General features: G+C 39.4%; 1 protein-coding gene across 1 annotated transcript in view; it reads left to right on the top strand.

Moving 5' to 3' along the window:
• The first annotated feature begins 3831 nt into the window (after window positions 1-3831).
• The window catches only part of LOC122788742 (myoferlin-like), a 1037182-nt gene continuing 1013377 nt past the window's right edge, over window positions 3832-27636 (top strand). The window contains exon 1 of the mRNA XM_044055636.1: window positions 3832-4254. Within this exon, the coding sequence (XP_043911571.1) occupies window positions 4167-4254 (88 nt within the window). The 5' untranslated portion in view covers window positions 3832-4166. The remainder of the gene's footprint in view (window positions 4255-27636) is intronic.

A 27636-nucleotide genomic window follows, 5' to 3' on the forward strand; every position in this document is an offset into this window, starting at 1 on the left:
GAGCAAAAACATGCTCACCCAGAGGTTCCTGGAATTTATTAACACAAATGCTCTGGAACAGATAGTCTGCACCCTCACTAGGAGCTGTAATGTTCTAGACATTGTACTTAACAACATGGGGGTTTATTGTATTTCCCCATGCGTGATGCCCTCCTTGTTAAGGTCAGACCACAAATCAGTCTTGTTTGAAGTAACTACTGGAACCGACACCCTCACAGGAACAAAAATGATAAAAAAACTTTACCAAAGCTAACTACAGCCTACTAAGCAATGGTACAAAAAGCTTCATACCACCCACAATCACAGACATCAATGATTACTATGCAGAAGTGCATGCAAATGCCCTGTACAAACACTTCAAAGTCAAAGTAAGCTTTATTGTAGTACATATCAACACAAAGGAAAAAGTGTGTATCACTGCACGATTTCGATACTCAGTTACGTACCATAAGAATGACAGTTTACAGAAGGAAGACAGATTAAATTAAATAATTTAAAATAGTAAACACAGAAATAAAAAAGATACTAAAAATAAATAAATAAAAAATGTTAAAGCTTTTTACAGCAGAAACAAAACAAATACAACAGGAACAGACTCAGTAGAAATATGAGGATATATAGCAAACAGTACTATGAATAAATAAAGAGGCACACATGTAAAAACCCACCACCAATATATGCTATAAACTTACAGTTTTCATAGTGCAGATAGAGACGTATAAAGTGAGCTGTGTAGAGAGTTATGTAAATAAAAATGACATATTGCACATAAATAATGTTTTACCCATTTAGCGGGTTAGGCTATGGGTTTGTTGTTAAACAGTCTGATAGCGTGTGGGAAGAAGCTGTTATGGAATCTGGATGTCCTGCGTCTAGTGCTTTTGTAGTGCTTCCTTGTTGGCAGGAATTTGAACAGTCCATAAGCCAGATGGTTTATATCCCTCAACAGTTTTCAGACTCTACCATAGCATCTGTTTGAATATATATCCTGTAAGGACTGAAGGTTGAAGCCAATGATTTTTTGTGTCCTGTTTAACAATCTTATCCAGTGCCTTCCGATCAGATTAAGAGCAATTTCCATACCAGACAATGATGTCGTTTGTCAGTACGCTCTCAATCGCGGCTCTGTAGAAGGTAAGTAGGACCTGTGGGGGGAGGTTAGCTCTATGAAGTCTCCTAAGGAATTGGAGACGTTGTTGGGCTCTCTTTATAGGGTAAGAAGTGTTTGTGGCCCAACTTAGGTCTTGCAAGATATGTACCCCTAGGAATTTGGTGCTATTTACTCTCTCCACTGCTGCACCATTGATGATGATAGGGGAGTGTGGCTTATTCTCCTTCCTAAAATCGATGATGATTTCCTTGGTTTTCCCAATATTTAGTATTAAGTTGTTGCCAGTGCACCAATGAACAAGTTGGTCTTGGTTCATCTCCTCCCTGTAGGCCACCTCACCTTCCTTCTTGATAAAGCCGAAGCAACAGCATAAATTCTGGTGTACCTGACCTGATCAAAACCAGGTCATCACGTGATTTTCAAGGTTGTCCCTGATTTTGACACAAATTTTAGCTCTATCCCTCTCAATCACTTCTAAAACTGCTGACTTTCTGGGAGGAGACATGGTGGTGAAGTACACTTTTTTAAATAATGAACAATTTACCGGAGTTACAGACTTCTTTTACTTCAGGACATATATATTGATTGACATTATCTTATTCTGTTAACATCTCAAGTTGACAGTACTAACATTTTTTTAAAAAGTGTCCATGATTATTCCTAGATTTGTCCCTGCTTCTGTTGAGATTTGTCTCTGTTTTAGTTGAGACTGTGAATCCAACACCCACCATCTTATGTCAAAAAAAGCCAATATTGGGAGGACAGGGCAACATTTTGTGTCAAAACTGAGGACATTTGAGAGGTATTCTTCACATATTCTAAATCATGAATTACAGCGACATTCTATTTTACTTCGTATTTTTTAGATGAATGTGTGAACGAAAAATAGCTGGTACTTTTCACACTACATGCAAATGCACCTATGTGTGTCATAAAGGGTGTAGGATGAAAGGGCTAGGAATCCTGAAACCACTTAGTTCTGTCGCAGCTCACTCACCTGAGTGCTTTCTTGTCTGCACAGCTACACAAATTCAATGTAACACATTTATATGTCCCTAGCACAGTAGGGTTACCACCTCTCCCACTTTGAGAGGGACAGTCCCTCTTTGGGCAGTTGTGTCCCGACCAAAAATATTAAAAATGGAAAATGTCCTGAGATTGTAGGACATAATTATGTTCCATATTTTATGTAATAGTTGCATAAAATAGTTATTTCTGTATGTAAAATACCTAAATGTTACAAGAAACAGAATAAGCAACTAAACTGCTACAAGAATAAGCTTTCATTTAGGCAAAAAAGTAAAGTTCTATCCTTTGTACTGACCGTGGGTATGTGTCAGCCTGTAAAATCTGATGTGTGTCCCGAAACTGTCACACTTTGACCATTTGAAAAGGTGGCAACCCTACAACACAGGGCAGGCACTCCATGAACCCTTGTTTAAGCAAGCTTGGTGCACCTAACGCCACTGTACTTTATACTGTAACTTTGTACTTCATTTTATAGAGAGACAGCACTTTTTGCTATGTAAGCACATAGAAACATTTTATGTTGTAGTAGGAAGACGTTAGCCAGCACTCCACAACGCCGAAAGAAATTTTAAATCACACTTTTTAATTTGTATTCTCCTATAATCTGCAAGCATTTAAAGAACATCATTGCTCCATTTAAGATTCACTGCATTTTGCACGTCCAGTCTCGGACTGATTTAGATTTGATATTCCAAGACCACTGAAGTCCTGAGGGGTGTATTTTGCTCAAGCCCACTTGTCCTACACTGTGTGAAGAAAGGCTGAGAGGTACAGTGTTCCTTTAACAATGGGTTATTTTCCCTTCCGTGATGGGAGCTTCATCGGTCATATGAACTGGTATGTTATGTTATGGTAGCCCATGCATTGGCTTTGTCCATCCCTGTTAGGGCTACCATCGGTTTCAGATTGTCCCATCCCTTTGTAGTTAACAGTCTCATATTGCTGAAACATGATTTGACAACTATCTTGGCTCTGTAACCTAACAATTGTGTAACGACCTGCCCACTACAGTCTGAATGCATCGTTGCAAAATGAGCTCACAAAGTATCATATGTAACCGCATTTAAGCCAATACCGCCCAGCTACCCCCGGTTTTACAGAACATCCCTGATTTTTTCATCTTATTTTTGTCTCATCCACAATATATATATAATATATATATTGTATTACTAGTATTATGGTAAATCACTGAATATTACAGTTAGTAATGCTAAACATTCGTGTTTAGGTCTTCTTACTATTCAGAAAACGCATGCGGATGTGAAGCCAGCTGTTCTGTTAACTGTTTAAGTGAATTAGAGTGATATTTTAAAATGATCCGTGATTTGTTCTCCATTAGTATTAACTTTGGCCAGGATACTTGAACAGAGCTGTTGAGTGCTATGCCATGCAACAGGGAACTGGGTGTTAAAAACCTGTCAGTACAGTACTATATACTGTAAATATGTTAAATTAATACAAAATGTCTTTAAAAAGCTGTCAGTGCAACCGTTTTTTGATTGTCTATTCCCGAGCGTGCGTCAGTTACCTTAAATACCAGGGGTGAATGTTAAGTCTGCCCTATGGTTGGAGTATTAGTGTAACACATTACCGTGTATAATATTTGTGTTATGTTGGGAGTCCGCCAGTTTACTTAGATCTGATACAGCCAGTGAACTTTTTGAAGAGAGAACATCTGCATTATTTATTTACTTATTTATTTATTTCCCTACTTGTACGACAGCATTGTTGTGCTGGGAGTGCCTCCATTTGCATTCCTTCTTTCTAATTCGCTTTTCCAACAGGTTGTTACCTGTGCACGCGAGGGTCGAACCGTGTCGGACGTCAGTCTTCAGGTCCAGGTATGTGGGGAACGCCCATTGAGTAGTCACGCCCTTTTTCCTCTTTCTTTCCACTCTTCTCCTTTTCTTGCACTGAAGGGACTTTCCTGCCGGTTGAATCGTATGAGAAGTTGGGTTAGTTCTAGAAGCGGATGGTTTTGTTAACTTTTTATCTGCTATAGAAGGACTCAATCAACCTCTGAACGATGTTGCGAGTAGCTGTGGAATCTGCCAGTAATATTCCCAAAAGTTCTTTTGGAACACCTGACCCTATCGCCACAGTCACATTTAAAGGTAAGTGCTGCTGCTTTTTGTTATTAACTTACATTTGAACCGGTGTCAAGTTGGAACCCAGCAGAGGGATTAGTGGTGAAATATTTACTGTAGACTAGTCGAGTATGAATTGTAATGGTGTGTGTGAGAGCGTCTCCTAATTGTAATTGCTCTCCTATCCAAACTATGAGGAGGACCCAACAGGTCGTGTTTGTCGTTTAAAGAAATTATTCCAGACAGTGGTACATTGTTTCAGATTTTCTGTTGGATTGGGCTTTTGCTGTGAAGTTTGTTTTGGAACTGTAGTCATCACGTTAAGGCATGCGGCCGCTGCATAAATGCAAGCGGATGGAAAATACAAAGGAAAAAAAAAGCATAAAATGAGTTCCAGATGTTGCTGCACAGATTAAGTTTAGATGGCTTTTTATGTCTCTGCTTCCCGGAGAAGCACACACCCGCAGTTTTGACTGTAAAGATTTAACATGCTTTATTTTAATTGCTCTTCTTTGAAAAGAAAATTTTGTTGCATAAATGTTTAGAAAGGTTTGATCTTGGTTAAAATAATTTTATAAGAGTATTTTATACTTGTGCAGTACATTATGCATACATTTGAGAAGAAATCCAAACTCGCAATTAACATTTTGGTCTTTTCCCCCCTTAAGCATTTAATAGCTAGTGTAGAACAAGCACAATTGACCAAGGCCTTCTGCTTTGTTGTCCCCTACTTTTGTGACACTCTCTAGGTGTGGAATCATCATCATGTCACTACTTGTCCCATGTTGCAACAGCAGAAGCACTTGCCCCACCCAAAATACAGTGTTTCATTCACAACAAACTTGTTTTTTTTATTGCTCAAGATCTCTGTTTCACTGTGTAGCAGGGCAGAGTTGTGGTTAAGCAGTTATGTTTATACTATGAGCACAAGCCCTACAAATTAGTTTTAAAGACCTTTTATGGGGGGTGAGGGTGAAGTACCTGTGACCTGTCTTTGGTTGTTACCCTCCTTTTCACAGCCAGGTAGCTGTTTGTAAACTAGACAATAAGAACAGTTCCAAGGAGCTTAACTGAAGCTCACTTCTTTTACACAAGTCGTTAATATGTTATGTAAACTTTCCACATCTTCCCTCACACAGAGTGGATATGCAGTGTTGTCTTATGGAGTATGTGCATTGTAATCCCCACAGTACTCCAGCTTGTACATTTCCAAACTGACTGGCACCTCATCCATCACTTGATGGGCAATACTGAGGCATGCAGCTCTGTTCCTACCCACAACAGCGTAAGCAGACTATTGGCTACTCCTTTTCTTGCACAGCCAGTACTTTGGAATCTTAGGCCGAACATTGGCATCACATCATTTGCAGAGTCTTGGTTTTGCAGCTTATCATATGAAAAAAGATTACTTCTGCAGGATTAATGATATAATTTGTTTGTCTGCTGGAGGTGTTTTTGTCCCTTGCCCAAATTTTGCAGCTTTCAAACTTATTCTAGTATACTGATTTCTTGGTGACCCTGCCTAGTTATAAAGGAGGGCTGTCTGCATACTTCACTGAGGTTTTGTGTGTATGTATGAATGTGCATTATTTATTTATTCCCCCTGAACCAAATGGTCACTCTACATGTTCATGGTGTAACTTTGTCATCTCAGAGAGAGGTCTAGTCAAATGATCCTTTTCAGCCATGCCAAAGGGAAAAGCTGTAAACAAATATTCACTTTCTAATATAACTGCTAAGATGGACCTTGTGGGACATGTATATTAAAGGAGATTTAATGCAACACACAGATATACGTTGTATGATGAGGTAGTCAGGAGATTTAATGCAACACACAGATATACGTTGTATGATGAGGTAGTCAGGTTGCCTACAAGTTTATCTATGACAAAGGTCCTACAGTATATAACTAAGCAGTATTTTGTGATACAACTTCTTCTGCATCAGTAGTTAGCAACACTGATATTATGTCATTGAAATTACCAAAGATACCAATGTCATTACTCAGTGCTTCACCATTCAAGTAAGTGTAACAGTGTTTAATAGTAATACGTATATCTGCCACCGTAGGCCTTGCATTAGTGTGGCAGTCCTGGGAACTTGCATCTTAACTGTCCAGATTTTTGTGTCATATTTTTGGTTTGATTCTCATGAAATTTGTGCCTTTCTGGCAGATTGGTAAGACTTGAAGACAAAGTAATGTCAAACATTTGAATTTTGAGTTCATGTCTTTCAGAAAATGTATGCTACTACAAAATTACTGTTATTCTAAGTTTCTAAGTTTATAAAAGCGATATTTAAAATATGTCCCTATTTTTTGGACTTTTGTCTCCCATTATCTTAAGGTTTGTCCAGATTTCTTGTGTTAAGAGGTTGAAATTCCTTTGGGGGGATTTCTAATTTAGATTAGAATGAAGGATGTTCTCTACAATGAAGGTCACAGCAAGTTCTCTTGTGGCTGTCAAATTACTCGAGATATTGTCTGTCTAGCTCAAGAGTACAGTTCTTTTGAGATGGGCTCAGTGCATAGAGAGGGATTATTAGTAAAAGCCTGGGTTTTTGAGATGAAAGAAGCACATTTTTACAAATTTTATTTTGGGTTCACTTATCTGAATTAGTTTTAGGTTTGTTGCATTGGTTTGTAGGATTTTTTTGTGTGTGTATTCAGAGCTTGAACTTGGGGAGGGTTAAAAGAAAGTAGTGGAGGAATATATTTTTACAGTAACTGGGTGCTTTGTTTTCAGCAGTAATTTTTTTGGAATGCCAGTGCCATAAAAATACTAGCTTTTTGATACATTATGGTGATTTTTTTTTTAAGTTTTTATAGCTGTTTCTGTTTAGGTATATTGTCTTACTGTTTTGTTTAATCGTTTTAATAGATTTTGATAGTGTTGGCCAACATTTGTCCCTTTTCCTAATTTTTAAATTTCTGATGTAATTCAAGGGCAGGAGTTTCCTCTTATTGTTTTCTAAGAGGACATTCCTTCAAAAGACGCAGTTGAGAGAGCGCAAACCTAGAGGAGGCATATTTTATCACAAAAATCCTTTCATTGTAGGGTTGAGTAGAACTGTAAGACAACAATAGCATACATTCATCAGTTTACATATCCTACACTGTATTGTACCTTTTTGAGAGTTGGCTAACAGAAAATTGGCAAGTTTGATGGACGTGTTAGTAAATTCCTGCACCTTTCTTAGGAAGATACTGATCCATATAAAAGCTGCTGTTGATAGCTGTACAAAATGTCAGTCCTTTTACAATTGAGCATCGTCAAGCAGTTGCTATTATTTTTTAGAAGCCCTTGTAATAAATATGTTGTAGGATAGACAATAGTAGGATTAGAACAAGTGCTCAAGTATACGAGACAGATTCATGGCTAAGTCCTGTATATCAATATTACAGGTTCACTTGCAAGACTGGTTTAAGATTTTTTTATTGTTCATCAATGTTCTTATTTTTAAGAATGTGGACAGGTGTCCATCTGGCAGCCTCACATAAGGCCTAATATAATTGTAAAAAAAAACAAATAAATCATGCAATACAGCTACTGACCACTTTGGAGTGGGGCCTAACCTGTCCAAGACAATGGACATTTTTACCATAAGACCAGCACTGCAGTTAACTGCCTGGAAAGTGCAGAACAGAAGTGTATCTGAGCGTGTCTTAAGACCTTTGGAAAGAGCTAAGGGACATGATGCTTGAGAACTGTATTGTTTCTATAGTTTGTAAGAGCATTTCTGTTAATGTAGTTATTTCAGTTTCTGATATATTATGTGGTGTCTTTGTACTGTGAAAAAAACCTGGCTGGCTTACTTTTTAAGGTACACCTTTGAACTATATTGGCCTGCTTAACTTAGCTGCATGCATGTACTGGCAAATCCTTTTTTTTCTAAAGGGTGTTTAAAAATTACTAGACATCCACTAGATTCAGCTATTCTAAATTTTGTTATAGAAACAAACAAAAACATTTAATTTCTTTTTGAGTTGATAGACTGTTTGAATTTTTTGTTTTTTGGAAGATTTCTGTTGGCTATTCATAAGAAGGCTGTAATGTTTTTAGAACTTTGTATACTTTTCTCAGTGGAAAAGATGGCTTAAGGGAAAGTTTGTTTTATGCCTTGGGAATCTGTACAGCTTCCAGTTTTCTATCACAACCGGAAAAATGAATACAGAACAGTTTTACATGGTAGTTTCCAATGCCCTGAGATCTTATGTGCAGAAAACAAAACACACAAAATGTAGATGGCACAAAGGAAAGGTACAAGGAATTGGGTTTTTTATCATAGCTAAGATTTTTGAGACTAGAGACCAGTTTTTGTTAGAAACCTCTCTAGTTTTAAAGGTTTTATGTTCCATAATGACTCTGACCAGGGCAGAGTATGAGGGAATGGTGGCTTCCTTAGCTTTAGAAGAGATAACAGTTGCTACATCAGTCCTGGGGTCCAGATCTTTAATCACCAACTTATTTGGTAGAGTGGTGGTGTTGATGCAATTTGCTGTTTCACCAAAAGGGACCATGGTGCATTTCTTGGTGTTTAGTCTAAGCCTTTTTTGGTGCAGCTGGAGTTGACTCATGTTAATCAATTTTGAAAGGTGTAAGTATCTTAGATTGACTTAACTACTTATCAGCAACTTTGGTTAACCAGGGATTAGAGAAATAAGTTACAAACAGGAGGATGCCCAGTACAGATCTCTGGGGGTAACCACGCATCAAGAAATCTGTAACTGATCACTCATCATGAAATCTGGCAATGTGTTCTGTCCTTCAGCCACTTTACTATTCCATGTAACCATATTGGGATCAGTGTTTAATACCATAAGCTTACTTACAGTCCCACCTTGGTGTGGTGTCAAGTGCGGTGGCCAAGACTGTGTACACACTGTCCATCACCTCTGTGACCTTTTTAAAGAAGCTTATAAGATTTAGCAGACCTGGTCTACTCTTTACAAAGCTGGATTGCTGTGGGTCAGTCCTAATCAAATTCTTGGTTATGTGATTTCTGAGGTCGGTAGTGATGCACTTCGTGGTTTTACAGATAAGACTCGTAAGAGTGATGAGTCTGGCATTTCAAGGTTCCTTTGTGGAAGACATCACTGTTGATAGGCTTAGGTTAAGTAAGGAGGGGATCAGCAAGTGTGTGTTTTTTATTAAGCAACCCTATGTAGTCTTGGGATCCATTGAAGAAATATTGTTTGACATTTGAGAGCACCGTAAGGATGCGAGCAATAATGGTGGTGTGGTATTCGGGGGTGGTTAGAGTTGTGCTGATTAGTTTCAGAGCAGTAGTTGACTGCAAACATGTTTGTTAGTATGTTGGTAATGTCTTTCAGGTTTGAGTTAAAGGTACTAAGATGGAAAAGTTTGGGATAGTGTTCAGAGTTATTGCTTCATTTTTCTAACATAACTAAAGAAGGATATTGTAGTTTTCTTTTGCCTTCCTTGTTGGCTTGATCTCATGATGTGCTTTGCTGGCCTTTGCGGCCTTCTAGTGAAGTTTTTTTACCCTACAAGGTAATTTGAGTATGTTGTTTTTGGTGTACAGCCTATTTATATCAACCAACCACCAGGCTGGTTTATTTTTTTAACTGAATAGTATATTTGGCTGTAGTAGGGATTTGTTGGGTCAGTGCATTTGTGTACAAGGGCAAAACTTGCCTTAGTGTAGGTAGCTGCATAGCCCAGGCCAAACACAGAGTTTTTATGGGGAAATGTAGAGGTTTTGTAAAGAGGGTCATGTTGACTAGCAGGAGAATGGATGTTTTAAGGGTAAAAATAAGCAGCAGGAAGTATTACTTGACTAATGAGGGAATGACTGGGGGAGGAAGCGGGTTGGAACTAAGTTTGTGAGAAATTAGTTGAGTTAAGAATCATCCTGCCACTGGTAGGGACTGAGGACAAGTTTACCTGGGAGTTCTTAACAATTTGGTAGTGTAGGTACTTCAGTTTATGGTGAGATATTTGAAGTCACCAAGGATTAATGAGCAATTGGGTACTGGAGTATTTTCACGGAATACCAGAAAGTTTTCATGGTTGTGTTGGGCCATGGATTAGAATTGAAAGTTTGACTTCACTTAGGTAAGTTGGAGTTCTATGAGATCATTGAGGGGGAGTCTCTGGGTATCACCTTTTGAAGGTATGTCACCCATCAACACAGACTCCACTATATTTACCAATGTGCTTAAAGGTGTGGCAGACAAGCCAGGAACAGAGTGCTCCGTTTACATTTGGACCATATCTCAGTAACAACACAAACATGAACTTGCTCTGGATACGAAAGTGCTCCAAATCTGACAGTTTCTTATTGAGAATCCTGGCATTGAGAATGGCCACCTTGATGTTGTCCAGTCTGGCAATTGAGTTATTAGGTTGGTATGTTTATTTGATGACCTCTGTCTAAAAAAAAAAAATAAAAAGCTTAAGGACAACAAAGGCTCTGGTCAGTATGCAGAAACCATTGAACAAGAGTAATCTCATCCCAGGATGATACAAACTGGATCTCCCTAGAACGGCATCAGCTACTAATCCACTTTTATTGATCATGTAAGCTTTTGTGCTTTGGAGTCTCCCAGTCACAATGAATCTTTTAAGAGAATTAAACATCATCCCTATATAATTTAGACCCAATGTTCTCTGTCCATTGATCTTTTTAATTTTTAATCCATACATTTAGGATTGTTACAAGTAGTTCCTATATAAACAGAGGTTTATTTTTTTATATAGGCAGTAATTGGCTTTGATGTGTTGTGTAGTATTTTGAACTGATTTTCACACTTGAATAACTTCATTGTTTCTAGACTTTGACAGGTTTTCAGGGTATTTGTTAGTGCTTTCTTCTCCAGGTAATGGAAACGATCATAAGGGAACACAGCTGCTCACTTGTAGCCCAGCTGTACTGGGGGCATAAGAGTCCTGGAAATGTGGACAGTCCCAGTTTGTATATAATAAAGCCTGCACCAATATTTTTCTTATCAGTATTGTTGTAGCAAATAGTACTCTGTGCAACTGTATTTCTTCTAGTTTTATTTTTCTTATATTTTCCTGCCTTTTTGGTAAATGAAAGATAACCAGGGTTACAGCGATCTGTCAAAGACAAGACTGTGTATGTCCCCTTTTGCATATACTAGTTCCCAAATGACTGCTTGTAAATGATAGTTTGTGGCGTGCACACTACTTGGACTGTCTAGGGGCTCTGCCCCCTCAACTCAGTGTTTTGCTAACCTAGTTCTTTACTCTGCCGATGGAACATTTTACATTTTGGCCTTTCTTTTCAGTTAAACAATTTTCTGCAATCCCTTCTAGTGGACATACCAAAGTGTCCACTTCGACACATAGAAATACTGCAAAGCAAACCAAATATCACTGCTTACAGTGTACTGACCTGAGTAGCACTAAAGAACCTGGCTGATGGTTTATTTTTTGGACTGGTTCACCTAGTGGTTCAACCTGCTCCATTTGCCCTAATAAGCTTGGGCTCACTGCACTTCCCTACCCTGCTCCCATTCCCACCCACCCCCCTCTTTCTTTCATTACATTTATGCATAATTCAATTCCTCCTTCCATATAACTTAGCAAATCAACACCAGACCCTACTCTGTGCTCCACACAGACCAAGTAGCTAATTAATACCATATACTACTACACTTTATATCTAGCACTCAGTCCCACTAACTATTCCCTCCACCTCACTTTTTTAGCACTTTGACTAAACCACTGCTCAAACTCTTAATCTCTGCAAGCATGCTAAATTCCTTACACTCCATCTTCTTTACCATATCTCCCTCTATATTACTGTGCATTCTAACCCAAGCCACATCTTTGACATCCCTGGTACCCCCATTATTCTCTAAAACACCAACTTTCTCCCTTTCTTCAATAACCCACTTAGACAGCTTTTCTAACATAACCTCCTCTCTTTTCAACCATAATTAGTTACACTTTACTAGTTTCTGTGAAGGATTTGGATTTTTAATCTACTTAGTATCTAGGTATACCATCAAATACAGCTACCATCCACTGCTCCTAAATCGACTGCTAAAACTGTCCAAATGCAGAGACATCCATCCTAATCCTGGACCTGCTCTCCTAGTGACCTCTCTTCCCCTGCAAAACATCTCCTACTATCACACTAAACACATGTAGCATCTGTAATAAAACTACTGAACTTCATGCATGGCTGTCTCCGTATTCTCCAGACATAGTAGCCTTAACCGAAACCTGGCTTAAAAATCATATTCTAGATACTGAAATCATTCCTCCAGGTTATAACCCTTTAAGAGCTGACAAAACTCCCTTTTTAATAACCCCTATATCAAAATGTATTCCATCCTTCCATAATGCAAAGCTTTTTATAGTCACCCTACAAATAAACTACCATAAACAACTAACAATTGCAGTGGTATGTATCCCACCAGGACAAAACATCCCTATATTAGAAGACCTTCTTGCCTGGACTACCCAATATCTAACCAATGAAACATTTATTCTAGGTGATACCAACATTAGCTGGAACAATCTAATCTCTGATTCCACCACACACAGTATCAATCTGCACGAGTTCACCCAACTCAATACCTGCTTCACTTGAGCACACAACCAGTGAAGCTCAACATTAGATTGGATCCTAGTCATAGACCCCCATAAATATGAACAAATCCCACACCTATAAAACATCTAGAAACCTAGCTAATTTCAATGGACCCCTCCGAAAGTATTACCTCTGGAAGAGGCTGTAAACCACTTTAACACAGCTTTCTTAGAAACCGTTAACAGTCTGGCACCCATCTGGATCAGGAGGGTTAGGCACAATCGCACACCTTGATTATCAAAAGCAACCAAGCATCTGCTGCTTTCTAGAGACCGTTCCTGGAAAGAATGGCACAAAAATAAAACTGAAATAGCCTATGTCAAATACAAGCGACTATGAATTTTAGCTTTAAAAAAATATATATACTACTCCACTCAGCAATTGCTTAACCAAACAACCTACAGAAATTCTGGAAATGTCTCCACACTCCTTAACCCTGGGAACCCCCCCCCCCCACATAACCCCAGCCCCAGACAAAAATCCAGATGAAATAGTCCCTCTTCAATTCCCACTTCATTAGTAATGTACTTGGTTATGTGGTGACATTTAAAAGGTTCTCTGCAGGACCTTAGATAATCTAGACCCATTAAATATAGCTCATACTAATCACCCTAAAACCAGTTCTTTCTTTCTTAATACTGTTCCCACCTCACTTGTGCACAAACTTCTAAAAAAAGCTCTAACTTTTCTCACCATCTACCGACAGCCTTCCTTCAGAACACCTAAAACTTGCAGCTAATGCAATATCGTACTCTGTTAGTATCCTCATTAATAGATCTAGTATCCTCATTAATAGATCTATCACAGAATCAAACTTTCCCAGATTATGGAAGAAATCCATCATAACTCCTCTATACAAAGGTGGCAATACTAATGAGCTCTCTAACTACCGACCCATATCTGTTCTCTCCCCTCTATTTAAACTTTTTAAAAAATGTATTTGCGCAGAACGCATGAAACACCTAACTGATAACCTCCTTACACCAGTTCAACACTGCTTTTGCCCAGCATGTAGTACCACCACTGCACTCCTTTCCTTCACAGACACTGAACAAAGCCCTTGAATTTGGTCAAATAACTTCTGTACTCCTGTTAGACCTATCAAAGGCTTTTGAAACTGTGTCTCACCCCAAGTTACTTCTACAGCTGTCAAATATTGGATGCTCTCAATCCACCCAGACAGACAGCAAAGTGTTAGATGGCAAGGTAATATATCTGAATACCTAGTCAGCAAAACAGGAGTCCCACAAGGGTGCATTTTAGGGCTTCTGCTTTTCAATAGTTTCATAAATAAACTACACACTGCCTCTCGTCAAAGAACACTCATCCAGTATGCAGATGACTCCACCATAATTACATTCTCTAATAATATCTAACATCTACAAACCTTATCAGAAAATGCCTTTGCATCAGTCGAAAGTTGTCTAACTGAAGCACGCCTTCTGCTTAATGCGAAGAAAACTAAGCTTATGGTATTCTCAACTAAGCCATTGTCGCAGGATTTCTCCATATACTTCAAAGACGAAATAGAAGTAGTAACTCATGCCAAGTTACTAGGGATTACCATAGACTGCAAACTCCTTCGAACAACACAAACTTAGTGCAATAAAAAATACTCACTTTAAACTTGGCAGACTATATAGACACCAACTTTACATGGATAAACCCACAAAAAAGGCACTTGCCAATAGCCGTGTACTCCCATCCCTTCTTTATGGAGCTTAAAAACAAACTCCAAGCATGCTACCACGAAATTGCCAAATTTACAGCTGTCTTACCATATTGGGCACATCACTGTCTAGCTCTTAAGGAACTTAACTGGCTAGAGTTCCAACAATACCTCAATTAACTCTAGCTTGCAAACTAACCTACAAGCCAGATAACTGCCGTACCCTTCAGGACATATTACAACCCTACACCCCGCTCCATAATCTATGATCTACCAACAAACAACATGTAGCTGTTAGAAAACCTAATAAAAGAGCTGGACATAGCCTCTACTCCTATGCCATAGCCAGGCCAGGATCTGGAATGTCCTTTTCCCAGAAATCATCCTCCTAGACTCATTAGTTGCGTTCATAATATCTCTGAAACAAGACTTCCTCAATAACCACATCTGTCCCTGTACTCAAAATGATAGGCTACCATAAACAAACTGTTATAGCTTTTCTTATCCTCTTCTCTTTGTACTTCCATCCTCCCTCTTTACCTTTTATATCTTCTTCCCCCATGTCTCTCTCACCATGCCGCTATCGGCCTCTTCTATTCACATCATCATTCCGTACCTTCTTTCACCTTTCCATAGTATATTTCCACCGTTATTCTTATGATGAATGTACCACATATAGCTTATATATTTGTGTATTTTTACTGTTACTGTGTGTGCATTATATTATTATGCTTGAAGCAGCTTTCCAGTTTTATGTTGTTGTACTAATTCATTTAATGTATTTTTGTCAAATTTGCTCTGTATGTTCATTTTTATGTCTCATCTGTTGAGCTTTTCTCTCTTGGCCTCCACTGAAAATGGATTCCTGACCCAGTGGACTTTCCTGGCTAACAAATGTCAGTAAAATAAGAGTTAAGTGTCACTGATGAAGAGAATTCCAAGGAAGCCCTCCCCTGCTACTTTACCTTTTTCTTTTGATTGAATGACTGCAGTTTTTCACTAGTAACTAATACAGAGGGTAAAAAGTACATTTGCAGCTGCAGAAAACCATCATTTCGACTTTAAAGCCAAACACAAGAAATAAGTGTCTAGTAAAATTGCATCTTGTGAGAGTAAGAGGAGAGAACCTATGGCAGTGATGGAGTTCTGTATTAGCATGTTCATGCTTTGTCATTTTACATGGGTGTTGGCCTTCCTGAACTTCCCCCTTTTTTTTTTTTTCTTTTCTTCCTAAGACGTAGTGCACACTTGCTTGTGTGGCATGCATGGTACATTTATATGCAGTAAAATTTCTTGGAATAATTGACCAAGAGCAATTTGTCAAACACTGAGACATAATTTTTAAACACATCAGGTGAGTCAGAGAAATTTGAGCAATGTGTTTAAAATACAAACTCTTTCTGCTGCAAAGAAGGGAAAATGCCCCCCCCCCCAAAAAAAAAAATGTATCTGCCTTTTATCTGTGTAATGACTATATCAGAGGTATATGAGTGGGGAGTACAGTTCCCACACAACACACATTTTAGAGAAATATATTTTTCATGATGTCATTTTATTGCTATTTTGTGCATTTGTTGTAGATGCTCACAGTTTTGTAGGAAACCCTTGAGTGTACTATTTGGTTGTCCAAGATCCTAGGTTTATATTACATGATGTTATATTGTCCTATCTCACCCTAATTCTTGCTGGTTGGGTTCGGAATGAGCATCAATTCAGACTCGCTCAAGAGCTTCGACTAGCTCCAGGCCACCACCCCCCCTCTATCCCTTGATGCATGTGGAATATCCCCAGATCTCATTTACCACTCAAGCGAAAGAGATGTCTTCTGGCTGCCTCATTGGCAAAATAGTAAGTTATTTTCCTGTCATAATCTAACATTTCTTAGTTTATTCCTAACTTTGTTTTTCTTTCGTGTGTGACTAGTTAGAGTAGTCTTAGTTGTGATAGTTAGCAAAAAGTTTGATCCCCCGTTCAACAGGCCTGTCTGTCTTCCCAGATCGTCTCCTTTCAAGAAATTTTCCTTCCTACCAAGATCCTGTTTGTTAGAGGGCTCTTGGCAACCCGTTTAACTTGGGCTGCTCCCCTTTCTTTGTGTGTGCTTGTCTTCCCTAAATAGGCAGGAGAATCTGTTTGACTTGGAGGATTCTCCACAAGCCTTTTTGGTGTTTTTTGCATTGATAGTGTTGTAATATATATTACTGTTGTGCAGTGTTCCTTCTTTATATAGCTAGTAGGTTAGTAGTTGTAGTTTATTAGTGTATATTGGTTCTTTAAAACTTTCTAGTCCATTTTTGGCCTTGTGGTTGTTATAGCTAAAGTTTGAATTGTTTGTTTTTCTCATTTTTTCTTGTTGTTAGAGTGCTTATTGAGGTAAACAAAGAACCTAGGCAATCTGGATTTAAAAAATGTGATCACTGTAACCAAAAGATATCAATTTATGGATGGGTACATTAGGTGTGTGTATTGTCTTGGTGCCCTCCACTTGCAAGACCCATGTACCATCTGTCATGGTTTTAGTGGAAGGGTCTTACTTGAGTTCAAAAATAAGCTCGTAGTTAGGGGCTTAGTAAAGGTTCCCTACATAGAAGCTCTTGAGGGATCCCAGAGCTCCAAATCATCATCTACTCCAAAAGGTGAAAAAGGACATAAACAATCTACTGTCTCTGCTCCAGCATTGGAGCCCCCCAAAAAAGTGGTTGTCTTGGAACCAAGAGCTCTTGGCTCCGACAAATCAAAATCTTTCTCTTTTGCTCCATCTGTCTTAGGAGCTGAAAGAGTTACTGACCTGAAAGACTTTCTCCAACTTTAAAGCCGGTCACTCCCATACTGAGGTCACCTATATTGGAGAGGTCAAGTTCTCCTTTTCGACATCCTCTCATTCTTCCAGGAGCTTATCTGATGATGACGTGGAGCGGGTGGTAAAGAGACTGCTCTGAACACTGGCGGTGACACAAATTTTATCATCTCTGTACCCAAAGGAATCCTGAAGCTTGTCTTTTGACCTCTACTCTTCCTCTGATCCCACTTGAGACTTCGGAGGCAGAGATCATGGGCCCGATAGTAGTAGAGGCGTCAGAACAGAGACCCCCCCTTAGGCTTGTCTGTTCCATCATCTGCTCAAACTTCCTCACTTCCTTCGGGTGTTGAGGGGTCTAGGAGCCGGCGTTCACCAATCGGGTCCGGGGACTGGAGTGGTGCGAATAGTTGTCTGATCCGACTCTACCTCTTGGTGCCTCGGCTCCTGCATCTGCTTTGGAGCCCCTTGCTCTTTCCTGGGGTCATTCCTCTCTCCCCTTGGAGCTGGGGACCTCTTTGGGGCAGGGCAAGGGGGATTTTGAGCTGATGGAGAGAGTACCATCTCCCCAGACAGTTCCACTCTCTGGCCTAACTTCTCTTCCCTCATAGACGCCAGTGTTGATCTCAGCACCACCCCTCCCCCCACCCAGAACCCCAGGAACCCCTGCAGATGGCATCATTTGTTCTGAACCCTACCCCTCTGAGGACGTCCCTCAAAAGAGATTGTGCAAGAGTAAGCACAGACTCTTATCAGAGTCTTATCACTTCAGATACTGACCTGGATGATTCAGAAGTGTCCCCATAGTCCCTCTCTGAGTATGTCTCCTTTGCTGACATCCTTGAGATCCTTAAACAGAGGGGTGGCTGTAAGTGCATCAACCCTTCAGAGGATGAGTCTGTGTACCTGGTGGCTTTTGGGTCTCACCCTTCCACCTTCTGGGTGTCTTCTCCCTATGACCAACTGATGAACGTCATCTCTCGTAAGGCCTGGACTTCTCTGGATACAATGGAACCTGTCCCGCAGAGGCCCAATAAATTCATTACAGCTCCTATGGAGAAGGAATTTTTTAACTAAAGGTGTCCCTGTAGATGCGATGGTGGTGGCAACCACCAAGGAGTTGTCAGAGACCTTCATTTCTGTCCATCCTCCAAACAGAGTCTTGGACTATGGACAGATATGGAAAGTGTGCCTTTTCTTCAGTGGCATTTACACTGCGATCGCTGAATTACCTAACCCATTTCACAAGAATAAAGATCTCCTGAAGGATCTAGGAGATTCTCTTCAGGGTACTATAACTTTGGGGATTGCAGATAGTCTCTTCTCAGCTCTCCACCCTCAACTCAGTTGTTGACTCCTCCATGTGACTGATTTCATATGCTGCTGATGCAGCGAGCAGGGCTGCAGGTATAGAATTTCCTTAAGGAGGCATTCCTGGATGTGTTTATGTAATTTTGCAGAACCCTTCAAGTATTCCTTCACTAATATGCCCTTTGATGGCTCGTCCCTGTTCTGGCCTAAAGTGAAAGAAACAATGACCAGGTGTGAACACTAAGGAAAAACCTTATCTGGTGTAGGAGTTCATTCTTTTGTTCCCACTAGACCTTATCCCAAAGGTCAGAGAGGTGGAAAAATGTAGTTCTGCAAATTCCCAAAAGGTTTTTCTGATGCGTGTGATGACACTTCCCTCTAGGGACAAAGGGTGAAGCAACAATGGAAGATTCCAACCTCGCAGCAGAAGGGGCCCGCAGAATAAGGGTAACAGAGATGCATTCTCTGGAAGGCCTTCCAGTGCACCTGAAAGAAGGCTCATCTGTCCACCTCTGGAGGCAGTCAGGGGACATATGTCACTGTACCAAACACCTGGCTAACAGTAACTGAAGACAAATGGTTACAAACAATAATTTCCAGAGGTTATTGCATACCCTTTTCCAGCCCCCCTCCTGTAAAGTACTTTCCAGATGTGCCACCTGATCAGAGAGGTCATGCAACATAAGAGATACACAAGTTGCTAAGAGAGTCATCCAGTATGTCCTTGCAGACCAAGTTGGATCTGTAACTTACTCAGGGTTCTTTTTAGTTCAGAATTCCAGATGGTAACACTGCAGGCAATATTCCTCTTTCTGGGGAGAGACAATTGGATGTGCTCGATAGATCTCCAGGATGTGTACTACCACATAAAGATGGACAGGCGATCCAGGAGATATTTACGCTTTCGGTTGGGAGCCAGTCATTACCAATTTCGGGCCCTGCCCTTTGGTCTCATTACAGCCTCCAGAGTGTTTACCAAGTGTATGGCAGTGGTTATGGCTCACTTGAGACATCTAGGATTCCATGTATTTCCACATCTAAATGACTGGCTCCTGACTGCCACCACCAAGCATCTACTACTACTACAGGCAAGGGATGAAACTATGCTTCTTTTTTCCAGGTTAGGCATTACAGTAAACTTAAAAAAATCTGCTTTGTTGCCTTCACAGCATATTACTTTCTTAGGGGCAGAGTTGGACTCAAAAGAGATGGTGGCAGAACTTGCCCGCAAAAAAATCCAAATCTTGCACCATCAAATCAGGTACTTGGGATCAAAGAGAACAATTCAAGCGAGGCTGAAGTTACAGGTTCTGGGCATCATGGTGGTGGCAATTCTCCTAGTACCTGTACATATGAAGATCCTTTAATGGCTACTATTCACCCAGTGGTCGATGCAGGATATACCACTGTCACATCAGATATTTCTCACATAGTCGAACAAGAAGGATATTCTCTGGTGGCTTTAAATGAATCGGCTGTTCTTGGGTCGCCCTTTTGTTTTCCCGCAATCGACTGCTGTACTTACCATGGATGCTTCCCAGATCGGGTGGGGGGGCATTATCTGGGAAAGACTGTCCAAGGCTTATGGCAAGAACATGAGAATCACTTGCATATCAGTGTCCTAGAGATGAGAGCGGTGCTTTATGCATTGCAGGCATTCCAGGACTGTCTCCTGATAGGAACTATTGCAATTCAAACAGACATGTCAGTTGTGTGGTACATAAACAAGGAAGAACCAAATCGTACCCCCTATGTCGAGAGGCACTATGAGTTTGGTAATGGGCTGTCTCTTCTCAAGAGGATCTTCTCTCTCACCTCACACCTATTTCAGGAATTTCTCAACTCTTATCTATATTCCTGCTATGGTTTTTAAGTGTCTTTCAGAGGTAGGGAGCATTCCATCTCTGACCGAGTTGAGTGGAGTTGCAGTCACCCCCTTTAAAAAATGAAGATTTGGAGAACCTTACGACCTGAGGGAGGCAAGCAGTTCTAGAAAGACCAAGAGAGGGTAGGTTGACATTGGGTATACATATTTTCCATAAGGTTAAACTCCTTGCTCTGTGTCAAATGTCCCCACAAAGCTTTACTTCCCCAGTATTCTGTTGGTTCTTTAAGGAGCAACCTAAGGATTTCTTAACTAGCATAATAATCTCAGTCTTGGCTTGTGCATTTAAATTAAAATCATCATACTTGCAAAGCTTTTAACAGTCTTAAAATGATTTGCAAGCCTACATTCCTGAAAAAATACTTACTTTTTTTCACTCATCCTTTGACTAGATTAGACCCACTAGGCTAGTGCTTCCTCTTCAGGGAAGATCAGAGGTGGTATTTATACTGGTAGCCATCTGAATTGTCAGGACCTACTAGAATTACGGAGACTGGCTGAAAGATCAAACTTACATATACTAAGTACAAGATGCTATTTCTCAGAATATTCCCAAAGTATTCAATCTCTGCATTGGTATATGTAAGTTCAGTGTGTGGGGATGCAGGAGGAACTTGCCCCCTGGAAAAAAGAAGTTTAAGGAGAAGACCTATCTTCAAGATTATCTTTCTCCTGTGTTTTTGGTCCTTTTTTTTATCAGCATGTCAGGACTCTGTATTTTGAGTAGCAACATTTCAATAGGGAGCCATTTATACTACCAAGGAAAATTTGGCCTGGGATCATGGAATTTCCTGAACCACTGCAACACTTTTTATGGTGCATGCAACCAATGAGTGCGAGTGTCTATTCCATTCCTGGCACAGTGGTGGCTAGGTGAATGGCACATACAACATGGTGATGGAGTAGAGGCAGATGCCAACTCTGTAGAATTATTAGTTGAAGCAAATGAGGAGAGATGTGATTCGGAGAACTGAGAGGGAGATCAAATTGAGGATTAAGAAAACGTTTAAAAAAATATTTATTTGAAGAATCGATGGGTGAAGAGTGACAGAATGAAGAAATTATTACAATTCTCAAGTCAAAAGGGTTGCAGGAATTTATATTAGAAAAACCTGTAAAAGAGAGTGAGACGGAGGCAGGGAAAGATACCGGAATTAAAGAAAAGGTCACTCTCAGAAGCGGCTGCTAAACAAAGGGAAGGTAGGGAGAAAAAAACAGAAGAATTGGAAAGAAAGAAGTATGTAGCACAAATTCAGAGTAAAGAATTGAAAATTGACCGGTATGAAGTATGGAACAAGGTTAATGTGCCTTTAGGAATGGAGATGAGAATTTTTATTTTGATTTTAAAGACTGTTTTATTGTAACATTTTCTTTGAGACTGCTGAAATACTATTTTTGTTTTCCTGTGAGAATATGAAAAGAAAAAAGAAATGTACCTGTAGAATAAATATATTGTAAAGACTTTTTTTCTTGAAATACAAAAAATAGTTAATATGCAATTTCAGAGAGAAACTGAAAGAACGTTACAAAAGTTCTTTAGTAAATGCTTTTTTAAAGAAGTAAATAAGAGGAGACTTTGGATAGAGGCTTGGGAATGCAATGTGATTTTGAAAATGGTAAAATTACACACATTCCAAGCTTGATTTAATGTTGATGGTCATATAGTAAGTATTGTGAACTACCAAAAAAGTTTTGTCTGTGGGAAGGCAGAACATTTAGTAAGCAACTGTAAAAAGAGGTTATTTATGTGGGGAAATTGTGAAAAGATACATTATAAATGAAAACAAACAGGAAGTGTATGGATGGATTTTGAAAGGAGAAAAGTTTACACTATAATGTAGAAGGACAAAATAGAGAAGATTTAGATAATAAAGAACAGTTGCAACAGGATGAATAACAGATGAGAGAGTACAAATTGAGGAAAATGTGATTTTAATATGTAAAATGGGGGGGGGGGGGTGGAGAGGAAACGTGCAATAGAAGTAAGTGATGGAGAAGATATAGATTTGGAAAATGGTTAAAAAGAAAAGTTAGATTGGGTGGGACTAGGGTTAAAGATGGGAAAAGAAAAAACTTCAGGATTTTAGTACTGAAAGCAAAAAAGAAACAAACAATTTATTGCAAATTTAAAGAGAAGGTCAGAAAATAATCTTGGGATTCTATGTATTGTTAACAGTTTAAAAACTGTAGTAAGGACAACCTGGAGTGATAGTATGATCAAACTTGTGAGGTAGATTTAATAGCACTGGAGGGTATTGGAGGTTTAAATTACAAAGAAAGAAAACAGAGACAGACTTTGTGGTTGGGAGGTATAATAAGGAATTTGGGTAAATAAACATGTCCGGGGATTGCTGTATTATACAGGAATGGAGTACAAATCTTGGATTAAACTTTAGTTAAATTAGAAAGGTTAACAGTAGTGGACTTTAGGTGGGAAGGGAAAGTTTATAGGTTCATAGCCATATATGTCTATATGATATGCAAAAGAAATTTCAAGAAGTACGGAACTATACTATAGTCAATATGGGTATAATAGGAAATTTTAATTGTGATTTCAGATGTAAAAAGCAAAAAAAAAAAAAAATGGAAGAAATAATGTGGGAATTTAGAGTTATGGAATTTGAATAGAAAAAACAGGACTAGAAGATGCAGTAGATTTTTTCGAAATCATTTGGCTTTATGCATAATAATAGATGAGAGTAAAGAATATATAAGCATTATGTAAAGAGAAGAGTAAAGCAGTTTACAGAATAAATGAATAAAGAACTGGAAAAAAAATACAATCCAAAGATTTAAAAAGGATAATAAAGAAAACAAATAGTTCAGCAGCTGTGCCAGACAGTGTAGGATAATGTATAGCAATTTAATGCAACAGCAAAAAAATGTTGGTAGAGACAGTCAGTGAATGGTTAAATAATGGTATCGGTTAGGGTTGCCAGGTTTCTTTGTGGCTAAAACCAGACTAAGGTCACACCCCTCACATCACCCATAACTCCACCCATTCCCACCTACTCTCCCACCAGTGACACTCCCATTTTATGACATCACTGTGACATCAGCCAATGGGACCACCCTCTTTTTCTTTTCCGGATGTCTGCTTTCAGCCGATTTTACTATGCTTTTCTGTATAAAAGCACAGTAAATCAGCCAATTGTAACAAACACTGATAGTCTGTTTCCTTTTGTGAAACAAAAAAATGGAGTTTGTACAGTGTTTTTCTGACTACCAGAGCAGAGAATTGATTTGATTTGTGTGGATAGTCCAGAAAAAAAAAACAGATAAGTGGCATTGCACATTGGCAATGGCAACAGGGTGATTTCCAATTTCCCTCCTATTGTTCAAAGACTCGACGTTATTCTTAAATAGGGATGGACTCTGCTTCACAAGGATGGGAAGCTTGTTCCAGTGCATGGGGATCCTCTCTGAGACACATTTGTGTCTCCTCAACATCACATGTCCTATTTATGTCACAAGCAAAATTTAAATCTTTGGATCTAATGGTTCTGATACTGTTCGTTTTGTGGATGTCCAAAAGGTCCATCAATCAGTGCTGAATCCAAGGATGCCTTGTATGCCAGACATTCTCTCTCCGTAACCTGTAGGAGAACCCGGTATAGTGATAGGGCTTTAAGGAGATCTGTATAAGACAATGCGTTTAGACACTAGATTCGTCTACTAAGAAACCTTTAAATATGTTCCAGCTGTTGTATGTGTCTAGTCAAGTACATGCCAAAGAGAGAGGTGCAGCTCACAAATCCAGTTGTTGTCAACTTCTCAGGTTAACATCGCTAATGTTATAAAAAGTGTTCCTTGTACGTGAGCAATGTCCTATTAAAAAATGTAAATAAGCAACTCAAACATTGGCTTCTTACGAATTGTTCATTCACATTAATCCGTGTCTAAAGCATCTCCCCAGATTCCACTGGTGATTAAGTGCCATGTTAGATGTGTTTTTTTTTTTTTTTTTTTTTTTTTTTTTTTTTTTTTCACTCACTCCTTAACTCCTCCTCTTGCTCCCTAGTAACCTCCTCCATCCTTCTACTACTTCCTCATTGTACCTCCTCCTTCCTTTACACAGCTCAGTTTGCCAAATTTTCATTCAGAAACTGAACCGTGTTGGGCAAAGACATTTGGCCATTCATAAAATGGCCAGTTGTCCTTTGCAAACTTATAGGAAAACCTATTCAGAGCTAGTCTTGACAACAAATCCATTAGACTCCGTTCAGTTTGGCCTGCTTTGCTGTGTTTGCTGCTTCCTGATGTAAATGAATGTTGTTAGAAATCTGTCAATTATGCAGCCTGATATTTGCGTTGGAGTAGGCTAACTTCTGTGCAATATTCATTTGCTGAGTAAATGAACAGGTCCTTTGACCCTTTTCAACCATGACCCAGGCCACAAGAGCAAGGAAAATTTAAATATATACAGAGACTAAAATAGTCAATCAGCTAATTTATTTTTGGAAGGCAGGAACAGACTGAAGTAGACAATAAAAGCTCACATAGAACATTCAGACAGTAACCAGTGGATGGGACTGAACTGTGTAGACCTGAGGGTTTGAAAGAGTCTGTCACTCTGTGCCATTGTGCCTGTGGAATTGTTTTGATCATAACTTTCAAACTGTGACTTGAGAGCATCCCTCACCTATATGGACTGAGAGGGTGGACAACAGATTATGTTCCCAAAGACCTGTTCTTTCATTCTGTCTGAACTCTTGTGGAGCAGCTCTGGTCTGTGTCTGTGGTGATGGTCAGGGAGTTGTACAGCCGTACTTTGCATGCACTTGTACTGTACATTCATAGTTGGAATGTGGTCACAGTTTGGGCACTGTGTGTGTCCATTTTTAGAGTCTATTAGGAATAGTGCATAGTTCAGTTGAAGTTCCATATTTGTGGGATTTGGAGTCCGACTGAGCAGCCCTGATGAGGCGCTTGTTCTGTGAAATAACAGATTTAAACCCGGTGCAGGAATATGGCAGGTTAAAGAAAACGGACAGTTCACCTTTTTTTAACTGATTCTGGTGCAAGTCTGTTTTTTTTCATCCGTCCAAATGTTATTCATAATGCTAAACGCACGCTCAATGGATGCATTTGAGACTGGAACAGACAGAATGTGCTGAACAAGTTTCAACATATTTGGTGCAGACTCGTGTTCGAAAAACTTACACCAAGCCTCAGCTGTGCTTGCACAGCTATGGATAACATCGAACACTTCACTAAGAACTCGCACTTCATCATGCATGCTGTCGGATGGGCGGTGGGTGGATAGAGGCATTTGCATCCAAATGTCAATCACTTCAAGCGAAGGCGATCTTGTGACACTAGGCAAAGACAGTGACTTGAAGTGACGATACGGGGAATGTTCAAATGCAAACCGTTTGTTCAAATATGTCATTGCTCGCTTGTACACATTCAGAGCTTCAGTTATGAACTTCTCAATGAACTGCTGTAATAGATAACTTTTGCGCAGAACAAATGCTACCTTCATACCAAAAAATGTATCATCAGTCCTATGGTGCAGAGACAGCTTAAACTGTTCCATTATATCATACAGTTCACAAGCTGTTGTTGATTTGTTCTCAAGCTGTAAAATTGTCTCTTGAAAGGATGACATAAAGAAGTGTGTAAAATATAGATACAGCTCCGATTTTGTTGGGCTTTCATCTGGCGCAGTTCGTTTTCCTGGTCCTTCAACATTTTCCATATCCCTTTAGGACAATCAGCTTCTCCTTGAGACGAGAAATACATTTTCAAAAGGCATCCAGCACAGCAAAATTCAGTCAAGAGCCTTGAACAAACTCAATAAGCGGGTTGGAACATGTCTGATTTATCTTGTGGTATTCAGACTCCTAGAAATCAAAGCAGCTCTTCAGTTCTGCTCGCCTCAATGCAGAGTTACTGAATTCAGCAAACACTTTCATGACAAAATTTTCAACATCAAATGACATGACCTTTAAAGCATTTTTTGCACAGATATGCATAATGTTGTCATTGCATTTTGCTGCAATAATTTTAGGATTCTCCTCTGAAACTAACTTCTGATAAACGGAATTGTTTATGCCATAGTTTACCGATGCCTTATCTGCGGCAACATTTTGCCAAGACAATTTACATTCTGTTAAAACACGACAGAGTTGATTCTTAATGGACTGAGTCTTTGAATGCATCCTCGTAAAAGTCAATAACGCGGAAAGAAATACCGTTCTGCGGGGTGAAGAACTGAACACCAACCGGATAGAATTTATGGTTCCCTTTGTTAGGTACATCAGTAGCAATGGAAAATGGCAAACCAGCATGTAGCTCATCAAGGACGACTTCTAGTGAAAATGGGTACAAAATATTGTTGACTGTGGCAGAAACTTTTGTTCGGCTGCAGGTCATCTTTTTAACTATTTCAGAGTCATCAATTACAGACTTCATAACTTTGATACCACAGTCCTGTGCATTATATGAAATATGAATTCCATGATATACTTCAGCAACTTCCACTAGGGATACTTTGTGAGATGCCGTACATTTTGGCGATGTGAAAAATGCCCTCAATCGTTGAGATGACACACTAGCTCGGGAACAAGTAGTATGCTTTTTGGTGCTTTGGTGTGCTGTAACTGCTTTTTTTCCATCATATGCAACAGTGAATGATGTTGCACAAAGCTTGCATCTAGCTTTTGTATCTTCATGGCATTTTTGTAGCCATGAAAATTCCCTTTCCCACTCTGCATTATAATAACAGATGTTTCGTATTCACTTCTTTGGTGGGGTAGACCTGTCTGACCATGTAGTTGGGCTGCCAAAACTCTCATCGTTGACACGGACACCGTTCTTCCTGTCTTCCACAATAACAGTATTAATAAGTAAAATACCTGCAGATAGTGACAGCAGACATATAATGAGTTAGTTAAACTTGAAGACAAAAAGCTGCGTTAAAGAGTCTACACAAATACTGTACAACTACTTTTGCATCACTGAAGTATCTGTTTCTTACGAAAGGAACATCTGCTTGTTGGTGTGTGTCCCCGGACTGGTGCAAGGCTATACTGGCAGAGTGTACTGTCTAGTAGCATCGGGTATTCCCACACCACGGTGTCCCACTGATGATCTAGAAGGCTTCCCTCCAACACAGAAAGGCTTGGGGAGCTCAGAGGCTTACAAACAATCCTGCCAGGA

Source organism: Protopterus annectens, chromosome 14.part0 (genome assembly GCF_019279795.1).
Source record: "Protopterus annectens isolate FY-2018-M chromosome 14.part0, PAN1.0, whole genome shotgun sequence".
In the NCBI taxonomy this organism is placed as follows: Eukaryota; Metazoa; Chordata; order Ceratodontiformes; family Protopteridae; genus Protopterus; species Protopterus annectens.